Raw genomic sequence first — 15,187 nt, 5'->3', positions numbered from 1 at the left:
CCACCTGTCTCCCTTCTTCCCTGTTGTTCAGGGTTCACTGCAAGCCCTATACTGCCTGCTCCCAGCCAATTTGGGGACCCGGCATCTAGGGTTGGGAGGGCACTTGGATATCACTTGGATATCACCAAGCAAAGCAGCTCTGGGGGGCTGACCGTGGGCATTCCCAGTGGTGGCAGAGCCTCTAGACAGAAGGGGAAGTCCCCTCAGGCCTCTACTTTGAGCTCAGAAGCTAGCCATTTCCATGTTGTATAGTTAGCCCTGGCCTGAGTGGGGAGGCATGATGTTCACCATCAGGGAGCCCCCATCTGACGGGAAGCAGCAGCCTTGCCTTACGGGAACCCCAAGTTGAGGGGGCGTCAGGGCCCTGGTCCACACAAGCAGACAGCTCTCCTTTCCAGTGGGAAGCAGAGTGTGGGCTGCCGGCCACCCTCTGGGGGGTCCAATGGAAAGACCCCTGTGGTGGGCAACCAAGCTTCCTCGATGGCAGCTGTGAGCTGTGCCTGGATGTCTCCAGGGCACTGGCTGGGCCCTGGGTGGACCAGGAGGAGTGGAGTGCTGAGTTATCTGGCCTCCGTGAGGGCAGGAGGGGTGTGGACCCAGGCCTGGCTTGCTTAGTCCTGAAAGGATGGTTTGGGCAACGCCCAGGAATCCAGTGACCACACCCTGTTAGGAGAGAGCCTGGTGGTGATGGAGGACTGGCCAGGCAGAGGATCAGGGACCAGAAGGCAGCGCTGTAGCCCTCGCACCTTTGCCAGGCCCTGCTGGCTGGCTCTGGCTGAGGTCTTAAGCTATTCCTAAACCCACGATTTGGTGGCAGGGCCCAGGCTGGGAATCTTAAGCGAGGTGTGGCCTTCCATGGCACAGGGAAAAATTGTGCACATGCTAGCTGAGCTGGCGAGGGAGGAGGGGGGAGAAACAGAGCAGGGTTTAGTGTGCCAACCCCAAATGGTCTCTTCCCAAGGAGGTTTTAAATGGTGTCTGGTCACCTGTCTGTGGGAGTTCCTCTCCCACACCAATACTGCCACCGGCCTCTCCCCACTCCCCACCAAAGCAGCCCCCAAAAGCATCCTGGGGAGAATCTCCAACCCCAGAAGGGTTGCAGTCCAGGGCCTGCCCACATTGCCTGCCCCAAGCCTTTAGCCGGAGCCCGCCCACCCCTGGCTTTCAGAGCCTGCCTGCCTCGGAGAGCCAGCGGCCAGCTCCTAGGCCCACCCCAGACTGACTGCCCGTCTGGTGTCTCTCGTCTCATTCTGTTGGCCAGGATTCCTACGAGGCCTCCCCGGGCTCCGAGACTCAGCGTAGGCGGCGGCGGCGGCACAGGCACAGCCCCACCGGCCCACCAGGCTTCCCCCGAGACGGCGACTATCGGGACCAGGACTATCGGACCGAGCAAGGGGAGGAGGAGGAGGAGGAGGAGGAGGAGGAGGAGGAGGAGAAGGCCAGTAACATCGTCATGCTGAGGATGCTGCCACAGGCAGCCACTGAGGATGACGTACGTGCCCCCCGTGTCCCTGGGCAGGTGGCAGAGCAGGAGGCCAGGCTGGGTCTCCTCCAGGGCCCTCAGCTTCTCCCTTACCCCCAACCTCAGCACTTTTCATGCCTTATCCCCACTAGCTTCTGTCCGCCAGCACTGATCCGTCCCCCGATAGGCCTTGTTGTCTCCTAGTCTGGAAGGGAGGAGCGTTGGATAGGCTGACTTGGCCCAGGGGCTGTGGTGGTGGGTGGGGGAGGGAACAGAGCATTCCTTCTGCACATTCCACTGGCCATCCATCCATTCTGCAAATGTCCATCAAAGGCCAGATGCTCACCAGTCCCAGTGCCAGATATTTCTGGTGACAGAGATGTTGTGGAGACCCTGCAGCCTGGGCGGTGGGGTGGTTCCCCGTGGGATTTTCTGAGGTTTTATTCTCATTCCCCGCCCTCCACCCTCTTTTGCCAGCAGCATCAGATCTCCTCACTGGCACGACCACAGAGCCTTGGGTTCTCCTTTGACTTCATTGCTGCTGCAGCCTTCCCACCCTGTTTTCCTGTGTGACGTTCCCTCCGATCCTCCTCCCTTCTCGTGCAGACCTCTCCTAGAGAGCAGGAAAACCCCAAGTGGGCCACTAGAACAGCCTCCTCACTAGCCTCCCCAGTTCTCCGCCTCCTCCCCACTGCCCGTGAATTCTCTGCTCATCTCTCCTCTGAAACCTGCTGGCTGCCTATGTTGTCGCAGAGAAAACCCCACCTGTGTGCTTGAGAGCTGTCAGGTCTGGCCCACCTGCACTGTTCAGGGTCAGACGGTAACTGAGTGCTGACATCTGTGGAGGATTTATCACAGGGTGGGCCACATGTCAGGTCTGATTTAATCTGCACAGCCACCCTGTAGGGAAGGTACTCTTTGTATTTTCATTCTACGGATGAGGAAGCCAGGCCCCCAGCAGTGAAGCAGTTTGCCTCAGGTCCCACAGCCGGTGAGTGGCACAGCAGAGTTGGGGTCTGAACCTGGACAGCTGAACCCCAGAGCCCACATTCTAGCTGTTTCCTGAGCTCTCCCTGAGTGTTAGCAGTTCTGATCTGCTCCTCTGTGTCTTTCTTTTTCATCCTTGTATGTGTATGTTTAATTTCCCTTTTGTTGTTGAACCTGATGAGGAAACAGGCCCAGAGGCATTAAGGCTGCTGCCCAAGAATGCCCAGCACAGGCTCCCAATCGCTTGCGAGAGGCACCACTGGCCTAGAGACTCTGCCTCGCCTGGTCCAAATCCCAAATTGCATCTGCAGCTTCCCTCTGGCTTAGGTCATCCAGGAAGCTTTCCAAATCCCACGGCCATGCCTTTTGGTTTCCACCCCAAGTTACTGCTCCATTTATGGTCTAGCACACATGTTTGGGGTTTGCTCAGTCCCCAGTCCTTCCCAGTTTCGTACTTTTTGTCATGGGTCTCTCTTGATGCAAGCCGGAGGGCAGTCCCTTTGCAAAGGGCCAGAATTGCTTGCCAGCTTTCCTTGCTCTGTGGCTGCACCAAGCCTGTTGTCAGACCACCCCTGCCCACCATTCTTGAGCTGCTGGCTCGCTTGCTCTCTTGCTGTTCTCCATCCCTGAGGGTCGTTATGCTGCCATGCTTCACCTTGCACCATGCCCCTTTTTTCATTTGACTCACTCTGCAAGTCTGGGGCTGAAAGCTGAGACTGGGTACTGGTGTGGGGCTGGGGCTGTGGTCACTTGGGGGAAAGCCCTGAGAGAGGGAGAGGAGACAGTGTGTGCACATCCCCTATGACCCTCTGGGGTCCTGGAGGCCTCCAGCCAGCCTCAGGTACCCAGTAGCCCCCTCGTGCTGAGCTTGCTCCAATCCGTATCGCCCCGTACAGATCCGTGGCCAGCTGCAGTCCCACGGCGTCCAAGCACGGGAGGTCCGGCTGATGCGGAACAAATCCTCAGGTGAGCTTTTGTTCTAGTACCTTCCTCTTCCACTGGCCAGCCTCAGCCTCCGAGTCTCCCTCCTGCCTCTGCCTTTTCCCTCACCCTCCCTACCCTGCCTTCCTGCCACAGCTGGGAATGGGCAGCTTGGGGGTACCCTCTTCTTCTCTCCCCCTCATCCCACTCTCCTCACAGCTCCGGCCAGTAGCCTCTTGTGCGAGGCTGTCAGGGAGGGGGTGCAGCTCTGAGATGAGCTGAGTGCTCCCCGGGGGCAGGGCCAGGGCCAGGCTCCGGGGAACCTCCTCTTTGGGACTCTGAGTATCTGAGATGGTCACCCCGTCCCCCCAGTAGCCTCCCTTCCCTCCCCTTTCTTCTCCTTCCCCTGCCCCTTGCTCTCCCCCACATTTTTCTGGTAACAGCCTCTGACCAGAAAGAGGTCTGACACGGCCCCACCCATGTGTCCCAAGAGGGGAGGCAGGGGATGGCTCTTGTCCAAGGGTGCATCCCAAGGAGCAGCCAGGATCGCTGGCCTCGCTTGTTCCCTCCCTCCCTCTTGCAGGCTGCTTGGAGCTGGCCTGAGGTTAGTAGGGTGGTGGGGGGTTGTCTCTGCAGGACCTCTGGCCCAGGCTCCCCAGGGCAGGCACAGTGGGGCCTCGTTCTGCCTGGGCTTCTCTCTGCATCTCTCAGTCTCTCTCCTCCCCACGCCTCCATCTCTCCATCTCTCTCTCTCTCCATATCTCTCTCTCTCTCTCTCTCTCTCCCTCTCTCTCTCTCTCTCTCTCTCTCTCTCTCTGTCTCTCTGTCTCTCTGTCTCTCTGTCTCTCTCTGTCTCTCTCTCTCTCTCTGTCTCTGTCTCTGTCTCTGTCTCTCTTTAATTATACCATTCCATCCTCCTGTGCATCCTAATGGTTATTCTTTCGGAGATCAAGCATGCCCCTCAAGTCCCGCCGTGTCTAAGCCCTCCCTGTGTGTGCACCTCCAAAGAAGGAGCTACTTTCCCCTGGTATCAAGCCCTGGATCCTTTTCCCAGCCCTGGCCAGGCCTGGAGTCTCTCTTCATAGCATGTAGGTCTTGCTCTGCTGTACCCCAGCCAAGCTGACAGGATTCTGGTCTCCCTGAGGCGTTGTCCCAGGTGCAGCCCTCTCTGTGGCCCTGGGCGCTTCTCCCAGGCACCTGCTGATTCTTTAAGATCTACCTGGACGATCCTGGCCCCCATTCTCCTGCTGTCTTGGAGGACTTGGACTGTAGGTGGCTGTAATCTTCCCAGCTTGGCCCTGAGGTGGCTCCCTGGTGAGGCCAACCTTCCCTGGACTGTGGTGAGGCTGAGGTGACCTTGTGTCCCTAACTCCCTCTGGTTCCTGTTGGGCCTAGAGCCTTCCCAGCCTCCCCGAGCAGCCTGGCCCAGCTTCTCTTTTGCTCCTTTGATTAAACACCTGTTACAGGACCCCTCCTGGGCTGCCCTGGCCTTGTGCTGGGCCCCACCATTTGGTTATTTATTCTGGCCCATGTGAAGCCAGCTGCCTGCCCATCTGTCCTCCTTCCTTCTCTGGAGACGTCTCCTTGTACCCTTTCCCTCCCAGCTCCTTCTCTCCATCTCTATCACCCCAGGCTGTCCGGGCAGGTGTGCCTGAGCCCCATCTCTCTGTCTTTCTTCCCAGCTGGCGTGTGTGTATCCCCTGCCCCCAACCCCTCTCCAGCTCTGTTTTCTTCCCTCCCGCTTCCCTCTTTCCTGCCCCTCCCGACCATCTACCTTGCCTCCCACACCCTGGTCTTTCTTTGCTTCTCTCTCTCCCTTTCTTCCTTTTTCCTCTCCCCACTTCCCTCTCTGCCCCCCAGTCCTCTCCCCTCGGGTCCCGCCCCCGGGAACGCCGTGTGTCCAAAGCTGTTGACTAACCCACTGCGTCTGTATCTGAATGCTGTCTCCAGGTCAGAGCCGGGGCTTCGCCTTCGTCGAGTTTAGTCACTTGCAGGACGCTACACGATGGATGGAAGCCAATCAGGTTGCTTTGCCGCACTTGAACCCCCCCCCCAAACAAATACTACTTTGTAATCGAGCGCTCCCCATCGCCTGATTCTTACGGACACAGTTCCCTGCCCTGTGGCCCTGTGTCCCATCCCCCCACCCCCTCTCTCCCCCTTCCTGACCCTCACTATCTCCTCTTCCCATCTCTCGCTACCCACTGGGCTTCCCATCAGGAACCCACACTCACCACTGGCCCTTCCCACTGGCCAGGCACTAGCTCTGCCTCTCTTCCTCTCCTGGCTGAGCTTTCAGAGAAAGGGCTGCCTTGGGGGTGGGGTGGGGGTGGGGTTCTTCTACCTAAGTTCCCACTCCCCGGGGGACCGCCCTGCTCTGGGGTCAGGCAGAGCCAGGACTCTGTTCCACTCTTGGGCACCGCTGGAAGTCCAGCCATTGGGGAACTTAGCTGTTGGCACACTAACTAGCAAGTCCTGTTTTGCCAGCTCTGTCCCTGCATGTGAGTTTGGTCCTTTGATTTCCATGGGACAGGCCAGCACTGCTCTGTTGATCGAAAGTACCAGTCAGGAGTGATGGTTTCATTCACCAGGACTCACTTCGGTCACCCCACCCCTCCCACTGCACCTGGCCCCCACAGGAGTCACCACTTGCCCCACTCCACTAGGGACAGGCCTGCCCTCTCAGCGAGGAGCCGTGCTGTCCAGAAGGGAGGGGAGCCTGCTCCCCCAGCCTGGCACGGGCTCCCAACCCAGCAGCTTTGGGACCTTCAGAGACCCAAAGCTTCTGCTCGCGCACCCAGAGCCCAGCTCACTGGTGTGGGGCACTGAAGGAAAGCCTCAGGGGAGGAAGGGGCGATGTGGTGGAAGGGAGGCTCAGCAGGGGCGGCCCTGGGGCCATCTCTGCCGGTCCACAGGCTAGTGCCATGGGCCCAGGACCCAGCCAGCCACGGGAAGACAGCCTCACAGCAGGACCGTCCATCTTTTAAATATGGCTCTTTCTTTTTCCCCTTCTCCAGCACTAGTGCGCGTGCGCTCTCTCTTTCTCTCTTTCTCTCCCCTCCTCTCCCTCCCCTCCCCTCCCCGTCCCCCCTCATCCCAAGTGTAGCCTGTGTAGTGCTGGCCCTGGGTGTGGCCTGGCAGTGTCAGGGCCGAGTGGGGGTTTCCCCCGCTGTCCGGCAAGCTTCGGGCAGCCGAGCACTGTGTGCCTGGTGGCGTGTGTTCACGTGTGCGTGCGCGTGCCCGGAAAGGCAGCAAACAGCTGCGCCCGAGGGCTGTGGCGCTTTCCCTCCCTCCTTCCCTTCCTTCTTCCCTCGTCAGTTCTCCGACCTCCCTCCGTTCCCTGTCCCTCATCCATCCAGCTGAAGGGCTCGCTCACTCTCTTCTCCTGTGCTGAGACGGTGCGTGGGGCACTGCTGCCTAGGCCTCACTGTGCTCTGCTTTTCCCCGCAGCACTCCCTCAACATCCTGGGCCAGAAGGTGTCCATGCACTACAGCGACCCCAAGCCCAAGATCAATGAGGACTGGCTGTGTAATAAGGTACAGGGGCGGTGGCAACGTCTCTGTCTCCCCGGGGCCTCTGAGTGGTGTGGGTGTGGAGGACTGGCTCAGCTCAAGCAGCGCTGCTCCTTGCCACCCACCCACCAGTTTGTACTGAGCTTTCACTTGGTGCCAGGCTCTGCCCTCATGCGGCACGATCTTGCCTGAAGCCCCAGTAGACTTGAAACAGATGTTTATGTAAGTGACTAGTGACAGTGGAGGCATAATGTGATCCATAAAATGTGGGCTTCAGAACCAGACTAGCTGAAGTTAGACTCTCCCAAATCTGCCTTGATTTTCGTCAGGGTATTTAACCTCTCTTTGCCTCACTCTCCCCATCTCTATGATGCAAATACCAATGACCCCGCTCCCCAAAGGTAGTTGGGAGGATTGAAATGTGGTGATGAGAGGGTAACACTTGGAACGACACCTGGCCCGCCGTTAACAATGTTCAGTGTCAGCTCTTGTCCTGAAGGAACGTGTAGGGTGTTCTGAGAGCCTGTGTCAGGTGACCCAACCTCTGACAAAGCCATGTCCGCCTGAGACTTAGGGTACAAGCTGTAGCTCTTTGCAGTCATATTCCCTAAGAGGAGGCTGAGGCTCAGAGAGGTGGAACCTTGAGTTGTGCCTTGCTCCTGATCGTGGGCCATGGATGCCACCGTGAGTTCAGATCTCCCCTGGGGCCAGCCTCACAAGCAGCCTTGGGACTCTATAGCCTCACCTCCTGCAGCCGTCTGGCAGCCCTGAGACCTAAGGGGAGACCTGAGAGCTTGCGGGGGCCCTCTCCCCAAGAGGAACTCTGCCCAGTAAGGGGAGTGGTTCCTGCTTATTTCAAAACCAAAAAAGTAATATCAGAAGGCGGGTGTCCAACTTCTCTGGAGAGGTAGGGACAGAGTGACGGGAGGACTCCATCCCTCCTGTATTTTCAGATACTCCTTGAAACTAGGGGATTCTCTTTCTTTTCTCTCCTTTATCCACCACATGCTGTTGCTCTCCAGTCTTGTCACTTCCATCACAGAAATGCCATTCCCACTGCTCAGGCCAGTCCTCACCTCCTCCCCCACACAGTCGCCACAGGCCCCTCTCTGGTGTGCTGGCCTCTTGCCTCTTTCTCCCACTCCCTCACTGGTGACATTCCTCAAAACCACTTCTGACCACGTCCCTCCTCCTCTGCTGAAAACCCCCACAACTCTGAGCTTGAGTGTGACTCCCCTCTGTGATCTAGTGTCACCTTCCCTGTCCAGCCTTTGCTTTTGCCTCTCTCCTCACCCTCCTACACAAAATCTCTTGCTGCCTCCGCCAGCAGTCGCTTCCCAGCAAAACCAAACCAAACTCTTGGACCTCCCAGATCAAACAGCCCTGCTGACTATACCCAGCTGAGTGATCTGGGCCTCTAGGCCCGCTCCCCTCCCAGAGCCCCTGGGGGGGACCATTTCCACAGACTCACCTGCTGCCCCTCTGTGCTACATCTGCTCCCCACTGTTAGGCCAGGAGGGCAGAGGCCATATCCTGCACGGAGCCTGGCGCGGGAGCAGTGCTTAGTACGTGACCATGGATCACAGACAGAAATGTGGTGAAAGCTGGGCATCTCCAGAGGCTGCAACATCCCAGGCAGATTTATTTCTCAAGAGCGGCAGGATCCAATCCAGTCCTCGAGATGAAGGAGGGGTGGGAGTCTGGCAAGAGAGGGGCTGCTGGCTTTGAGGGATAGAAATAACGAGGGTTTCTGAATAGGGAAGTACATTTTGGGAAGAGGAACCTACCAAAGGGACTTTGGAGGTGGGGGCATTTCTGGGAGTTGGTACCTTGGAGCAGGCGGCACTTGGTAACAGAGGGGGGGGAGTTATGGATCCTGAGTTGAGGGGTTGGCACTGAGGACAAATTTGAGACCATGTAAAGGGAAGATTCACGGGACCGAGGAGGACAGCCAGAGCCCCAAAGCCCCCTGCCACCCCTGACCCTGGGACCTTCCCGGGGCATGGCGGGTTCCCTGGGGGATCTCTGGATCCACGTTTGGAGGGTGCAGTGGAAAGCCCCACCCCCTCTGATAGCCTGGCCTGTGCCTCACAGTGTGGCGTCCAGAACTTCAAACGCCGTGAGAAGTGCTTCAAATGTGGTGTGCCCAAGTCAGGTATGGCCCTCCTACCTCCCTCTTTCCCGGGACGTTGCTGGGAAGAGGGAGAAGGGTGAGGGGCCAGTGCTCTGGGAGGAGGGAGACCAGCCTGGGAGCCCCTCCCCCTTCGTCATTGGCCTGTCTTCTGCCGCCCCTGACAGAGGCAGAGCAGAAGCTGCCCCTGGGCGCAAGGTTGGATCAGCAGACACTACCGCTGGGTGGTCGGGAGCTAAGCCAGGGCCTGCTGCCCCTGCCACAGCCCTACCAGGCCCAGGGAGTGCTGGCCTCCCAGGCCCTGTCACAGGGCTCGGAGCCGAGCTCAGAGAACGCCAACGACAGTGAGTCAGTTGTTCCTTCCTTCCTCCCTGCCCTAGGGTGTCTAGGCTGGGCTCTCCAAGGCCAGAGAGATGGTGGTGACCAGGACTTCATCCTCCCAGGGGCCTCTGCCTGGTGGGGGGACACACATGTAATGTAGGGAGAGCAGAGGAAGAGCATTGCCAAACTCGACTTTGGGGGTGTGTTGAGAAGGTTCTCAGCAGGTGGGTGACCGAGCTGGGACTTGGACTGACAAGCAGAGTTTATCTGAGAGGAAGAGGTGAGGGGAAGCAGTGGGCGCAAGGACGCGGAGGCCAGGGGAGAGGGAGCAGAGGGGAGCCACCAGAGGGTAGGACGGGAGCGGAATATCAGTGGTGCTTCCTAATGCTGGGCCCCTTCCTGCAGCCATCATTTTGCGCAACCTGAACCCACACAGCACCATGGATTCCATCCTGGGGGCCCTGGCACCCTACGCAGTGCTGTCCTCCTCCAACGTACGCGTCATCAAGGACAAGCAGACCCAACTGAACCGTGGCTTTGCCTTCATCCAGCTCTCCACCATCGTGGTGAGGGCGGCACAGGGGGGGGCCGGGCAGCCAGGATCCCGGCCCCCGGGGCAGGGAGGAGGGACCCTGACCCTAGCCCCCCACCGCGGCCCCAAGCCTGGAAATGGGGCAATGGAGCCGGGGACCTCCCCGGGCCTGACCCTTCTGCCCCTGCCCCCGCCACCTCCTCCCCCAGGAGGCAGCCCAGCTGCTGCAGATCCTGCAGGCCCTGCACCCGCCGCTCACCATCGACGGCAAGACCATCAACGTTGAGTTTGCCAAGGGTTCTAAGAGGTCAGGGCCCCACCTGTGTCCTTTCCCAGCTTGCCCCCCAGCTTGGGGCCTCCTGTCTCACTCCCAGTCTCTGACATCCTCCCCAGGGACATGGCCTCCAACGAAGGCAGTCGCATCAATGCTGCCTCTGTGGCCAGCACTGCCATTGCCGCGGCCCAGTGGGCCATCTCGCAGGTACTCAGAGACTCCCCTCCACCCCAGCATCCCTGTACCTGGGCCGCCTCCACCCTCCCGCTCCCTCTCTGCAAACAGGAGGGCTGGCTTGCTGTTTTGGCTTCCTGTGGCCCCGAAAACCTCTCACAGTGGTCGCCGGTGGGGGCTATGGGGTCCGCGCTGCAGCTCCCTTCCCAGGCACCTCCTCCCAGGCTTTCCTTTTCAGCGCCGTCGCGGCTGCTTTTCTGTTCTGTTTGGTAGCTGTATATCATCCTGAATTGTTACAACCTTTCTTGGTAAAAGGGAATTTATAAGTGGCTGCAAGAAAATTGGCAGATGACAATAAAGAAGGGGAGGATGGTATCTTCCTTGGTCTGACACCCAACACATATATCACGCAACACATGTACCAGTGTCAGCCCTAGGAGCGTTTTGGCGCATGTCTTTGTTCCAGTCTTGTTTTTGTCACCACCCTGCTCTGCTCTGGCCGGGTGGCCCTTGTTTGAGGGCTGCATGCTTTCTGTCAGCAGACACTTGCTTCACTTGTGGGCAGACGTCTCTTAGCTGGTCCCCCTCCCCTCTGTGCCCCCTCCTCTGCTAATGAACCCCTCCCACCTGCCCCTCAGGCCTCCCAGGGTGGGGAGGGTGCCTGGGCCACCCCCGAGGAGCCACCGGTCGACTACAGCTACTACCAACAGGAGGAGGGCTATGGCGGCAGCCAGGGCACAGAGTCCTCTCTCTATGCCCATGGCTACCTCAAGGGCACGAAGGGCCCCGGCATCACTGGAACCAAAGGGGACCCAGCCGGAGCAGGTTAGCCTCAGCATCTCTCCCTGAGCCCATGGTGGGGACTGGCAAGCATAGGGTCCTGGGCCCTGCCGTTCACGTTCTCCTTTTTCCCTGTCCCCCTTTACAGGTCCCGAGGCCTCCCTGGAGCCTGGGGCAGACTCTGTGTCCCTGCAGGCTTTCTCCCGCACCCAGCCTGGTGCCACCCCTGGTGTCTACCAGCAGTCAGCAGCTGAAGCAAGCGGCAGCCAGGGCACTGCTGCCAACAGCCAGGTGAGGAAAATCAAGGGGAGGTCCTGGGGGCCATGGGGGCACTGGTAGACACTGAGCCCTGTTCCCCTGTCTTGTCCCGTGACTAGTCATACACCATCATGTCACCCGCTGTGCTCAAATCTGAGCTCCAGAGCCCCACCCATCCCAGCTCTTCCCTGCCACCAGCCACGAGTCCCTCTGCCCAGGAGTCCTACAGCCAGTACCGTGAGTAGCCATGGCCTATGGTGAGGGGTGGGGAATTCCTTAACAAAGCAGAGAGGAGTGCGACCCCCTCTTCTCACTCTCCAGCTGTTCCTGACGTCTCCACCTACCAGTACGACGAGACATCTGGCTACTACTATGACCCCCAGACTGGCCTCTACTACGACCCCAACTCTCAGGTGATAGGGCAGTCTGGGGAGTGGGCAGGGTCTGCAGTCCCCTCCTCGAGGTCTTCCCTCACACCCCTTCTCCCCCACCTCCCCCAGTACTACTACAATGCTCAGAGCCAGCAGTACCTGTACTGGGATGGGGAAAGGCGGACCTATGTTCCTGCCCTGGAGCAGTCAGCTGATGGGCATAAGGAAACGGGAGCGCCCTCGAAGGAGGGCAAAGAGAAGAAGGAAAAGCACAAGACCAAGACGGCCCAACAGGTGAACACTGGGAGTCCAGCAGTCACTGGCTGGCTGTTAGGTGTCTTCTGATGAATGCCATTCTGTCATCTGTTATCCTCCGCTGCCAAGGGAGGGGATGGCGGTGGATGTGCACGTGGGCAGTAGTTGTGCCCAGGAGAGACCAGGCTCCCGGTCCAGCTCTGCTCTTTGCTGCGTGACCTTGAGCCAGGGCCGTCTCCCTACCAGGTACATGGTAGGGCTGCCCACCTCCCTGAGGTGGCCAGTGCCATCCAAGTGTACCCTGTCTGCTTTCCCATCCCCTGGTGGGAACCTTTGTGCTGTTGGTGGCAATGTGGGCTGGTGTGGGCACGCCTGAAGCCAGGCTAGCCCTGCCTGTGGAAACAAATGCGCATGCATGCTCCTTTGGGCCCAGAACCCACCTAAGGGTGTGTCCGTGTCTGTCTGTGTATATATACCCCAGAGAGCTTCTTGCGGGCCCATCAGGGGGTGGGCAGGAAGACAACCATCGCAGTGTTCTGTGGTGGTGGGCAGTTGGAGGGAACCTCAGTGTCTTGTCTGTGGAGGAAGAATATGACAGTCTGGGTGCAACACTTAGAAGCAAGAACTACGTGTTCCTTTGGCAGCCTGGTAAATTCTAAAAATGGTGTTGTGCCTGGGGGTCGGGGTTGGGCAACGACATGGAACGTGGCATAGTATCACACGTGTAAATTAAAATTATACACAGAGCAAGCCATTCTATGCATTTTAGAACGATAAAATGAAAACACACGGCAAACCTAATAGCGTGGGTGCCCATGAGGAGAATGGGGGCACAGCTGGGGAGGGGCTTGCTGAGGAGCACTGATGACAGGACGACAGAGAAATGGGGACTTTCACTTCCGCCTCTCTCACCTTCTGCTTGAGGCTGCAGGGCAGGAAGGGGCGGGCTGCTGCAAGGGCAGAGGTTGGAGTTGGCGACCCCAGCAGTCGGAGGATTCCTAAGAGCCTCACCCCCACCCTCGCCCCTAGATTGCCAAGGACATGGAACGCTGGGCCCGCAGCCTCAACAAGCAAAAAGAAAACTTCAAAAACAGCTTCCAGCCCATCAGTTCCCTACGAGACGATGAAAGGCGGGAGTCGGCCACCGCAGATGCTGGCTACGCCATCCTCGAGAAGAAGGTGTGTGTGGCTGTCCATCCGCGCCCTGCCCCCCAGTCTTGTCATCCCTTTGGTCCTTCCGTGGAATCTCTGAATTTCTGTGTTCCTCCACCCCAGGGAGCACTAGCTGAGAGACAGCACACCAGCATGGACCTCCCAAAACTGGCCAGTGATGACCGCCCAGTGAGTGCCCAGGGCAGAAAGAAGGGCAGGGCTCTGAGCTAGCCAGACCAGACCTCTCACCCTCACCTTTTTCAGAGCCCACCGAGGGGGCTGGTGGCAGCCTACAGCGGGGAGAGTGACAGTGAGGAGGAGCAAGAGCGCGGGGGGCCGGAGCGGGAGGAGAAGCTCACTGACTGGCAGAAGCTGGCCTGTCTGCTCTGCCGGCGCCAGTTCCCCAGCAAGGAGGCGCTCATCCGCCACCAGCAGCTCTCCGGGCTCCACAAGGTGACTGAGGGAGGCTTGGCTGGGAACCCTGTCCTGGCCCGGCCCAGCCGCTTCACTCCTCCTCCTGTCCTCCTTGCAGCAAAACCTTGAGATTCACCGGCGAGCCCACCTGTCAGAAAATGAGCTGGAGGCACTTGAGAAGAACGACATGGAGGTGAGGTGTGACCCACTCCTGGGCTCCATCCCTTGGTCCCTTACCAAGCGCTCCATCCGTGTAGGCAGCTGGCGCTCAGGTTCCTCAGCTAGACACAGCCTGGCTGCCATCAGCCACTTCACGTCCTTTCCCTGCAAGGCTTCTTCCCGATTCCCCCCATGCTGGCTGCTGGCATTCACAGGACCACAGATCTGTTCGCTAGATCTAGCTCCCTTTGGGGGCCCCCCAGCTGTGCCCATGTTTCCTGCAAATAGCGATCAGCTCCTTCATTCTCACACACACTCTTTCAGCAAATGAAGTACCGGGACCGCGCAGCTGAACGCAGAGAGAAGTATGGCATCCCTGAGCCGCCGGAGCCCAAGAGGAGGAAATATAGCGGCATGTCTGCGGCCTCTGTGTGAGTGCCCGGGGCCAGGTCGGGGGCCTGGGGCCGGCAGGCCAGTCACTCACACTGTGCCACTGTCTCCTGCAGGGACTTTGAGCAGCCCACGCGGGATGGGCTGGGCAGTGACAACATTGGCAGTCGCATGCTCCAGGCTATGGGCTGGAAAGAGGGCAGTGGCCTGGGCCGCAAGAAACAGGGCATTGTGACTCCCATTGAGGTGAGTCTGTGGGGATCCCATCCCCATCCTCCGGTACTCTCTGCTGTAGCCCTGGCCCCCGCCCCACCTGACAGAGTCTGCCTCCCTCACACAGGCCCAGACACGGGTGCGGGGCTCCGGCTTGGGTGCCCGAGGCAGCTCCTATGGGGTCACCTCAACCGAGTCATACAAGGAGACGCTGCACAAGACAATGGTGACCCGCTTCAACGAGGCCCAGTGAGCAGCTGCAAGACCTACTTATACTTATGTTGGGTGTCCAGCCTGGAGCAGGGGAGGATGAAATGTTGGGTGGTCAGAACAGGGGCCCTGCACCTGTTGACTGGCCTAACTCCGCAGCCAGAGAGGCCCTGACCAAGTCAGACTTTTGAGTTGGTGACTTTTATTGGAAAACTGGGCTGGGTTCATGTCTTTCTTTTTGTAATAAAAGCTGAAAAGTCTGCAGCTTGCATGTCTCTTTCTCATGTCCCAGAGTGGTTTGTGGCCCACACAGATACAGGGACATAAACACAGATGGACAAGATCTTGGTCACAGCCCCTCACCATTATCGGGTCCAGCAGGTCATGCTGTACCAGGAAACCAAGCACCACCAGGGCACCGTCAGGCTTGAAGACCCTCTGGGTCACAGCCAGGACTAGGAACCCCCCATCCCCTGGCCTTGCCACCCTGCAGCTGCACTTGCTGTATGGCTGCAAGGCTAAACTGTACTTGGGTCTGGGGACAATGCCTGAGGGCACCTCTGAGTGAACAACGATAGGCACTCTGGCGCCAGTGGGCCCTGTGCCCTCAACAGGCTGATGACCCCAGAGGTGTGGAGATAAGAGAATCAGCCTGCCAGTCCCAGGGATG

At 58.9% G+C, this 15,187-nt stretch overlaps 1 protein-coding gene across 7 annotated transcripts in view; it reads left to right on the top strand.

Annotated features, from left to right (window-relative positions):
• Positions 1–14,777, top strand: part of RBM10 (RNA binding motif protein 10) — a 29,522-nt gene extending 14,745 nt beyond the window's left edge. For 3 of the 7 annotated variants that reach the window (XM_060002462.1, XM_060002460.1, XM_060002466.1), the window contains exons 4-24: positions 1,262–1,492; positions 3,346–3,415; positions 5,321–5,394; positions 6,821–6,907; positions 8,978–9,038; positions 9,182–9,358; positions 9,741–9,901; positions 10,077–10,174; positions 10,261–10,348; positions 10,954–11,140; positions 11,244–11,386; positions 11,473–11,590; positions 11,675–11,766; positions 11,854–12,018; positions 13,009–13,158; positions 13,255–13,320; positions 13,396–13,584; positions 13,664–13,738; positions 14,029–14,135; positions 14,211–14,340; positions 14,435–14,777. In XM_060002462.1, coding sequence (XP_059858445.1) covers positions 1,262–1,492; positions 3,346–3,415; positions 5,321–5,394; positions 6,821–6,907; positions 8,978–9,038; positions 9,182–9,358; positions 9,741–9,901; positions 10,077–10,174; positions 10,261–10,348; positions 10,954–11,140; positions 11,244–11,386; positions 11,473–11,590; positions 11,675–11,766; positions 11,854–12,018; positions 13,009–13,158; positions 13,255–13,320; positions 13,396–13,584; positions 13,664–13,738; positions 14,029–14,135; positions 14,211–14,340; positions 14,435–14,560 — 2,595 coding nt within the window. In that variant the 3' untranslated portion in view covers positions 14,561–14,777. The remainder of the gene's footprint in view (positions 1–1,261; positions 1,493–3,345; positions 3,416–5,320; positions 5,395–6,820; positions 6,908–8,977; positions 9,039–9,181; positions 9,359–9,740; positions 9,902–10,076; positions 10,175–10,260; positions 10,349–10,953; positions 11,141–11,243; positions 11,387–11,472; positions 11,591–11,674; positions 11,767–11,853; positions 12,019–13,008; positions 13,159–13,254; positions 13,321–13,395; positions 13,585–13,663; positions 13,739–14,028; positions 14,136–14,210; positions 14,341–14,434) is intronic. The other 4 variants (XM_060002461.1, XM_060002464.1, XM_060002465.1 and 1 more) reach the window with 4 other exon arrangements.
• Positions 14,778–15,187: the final 410 nt, after the last annotated feature.

The sequence above is a fragment of the Delphinus delphis genome, chromosome X (genome assembly GCF_949987515.2).
Source record: "Delphinus delphis chromosome X, mDelDel1.2, whole genome shotgun sequence".
Taxonomy (NCBI): domain Eukaryota; kingdom Metazoa; phylum Chordata; class Mammalia; order Artiodactyla; family Delphinidae; genus Delphinus; species Delphinus delphis.
This window is presented reverse-complemented; position numbering and strand designations above follow the sequence as displayed.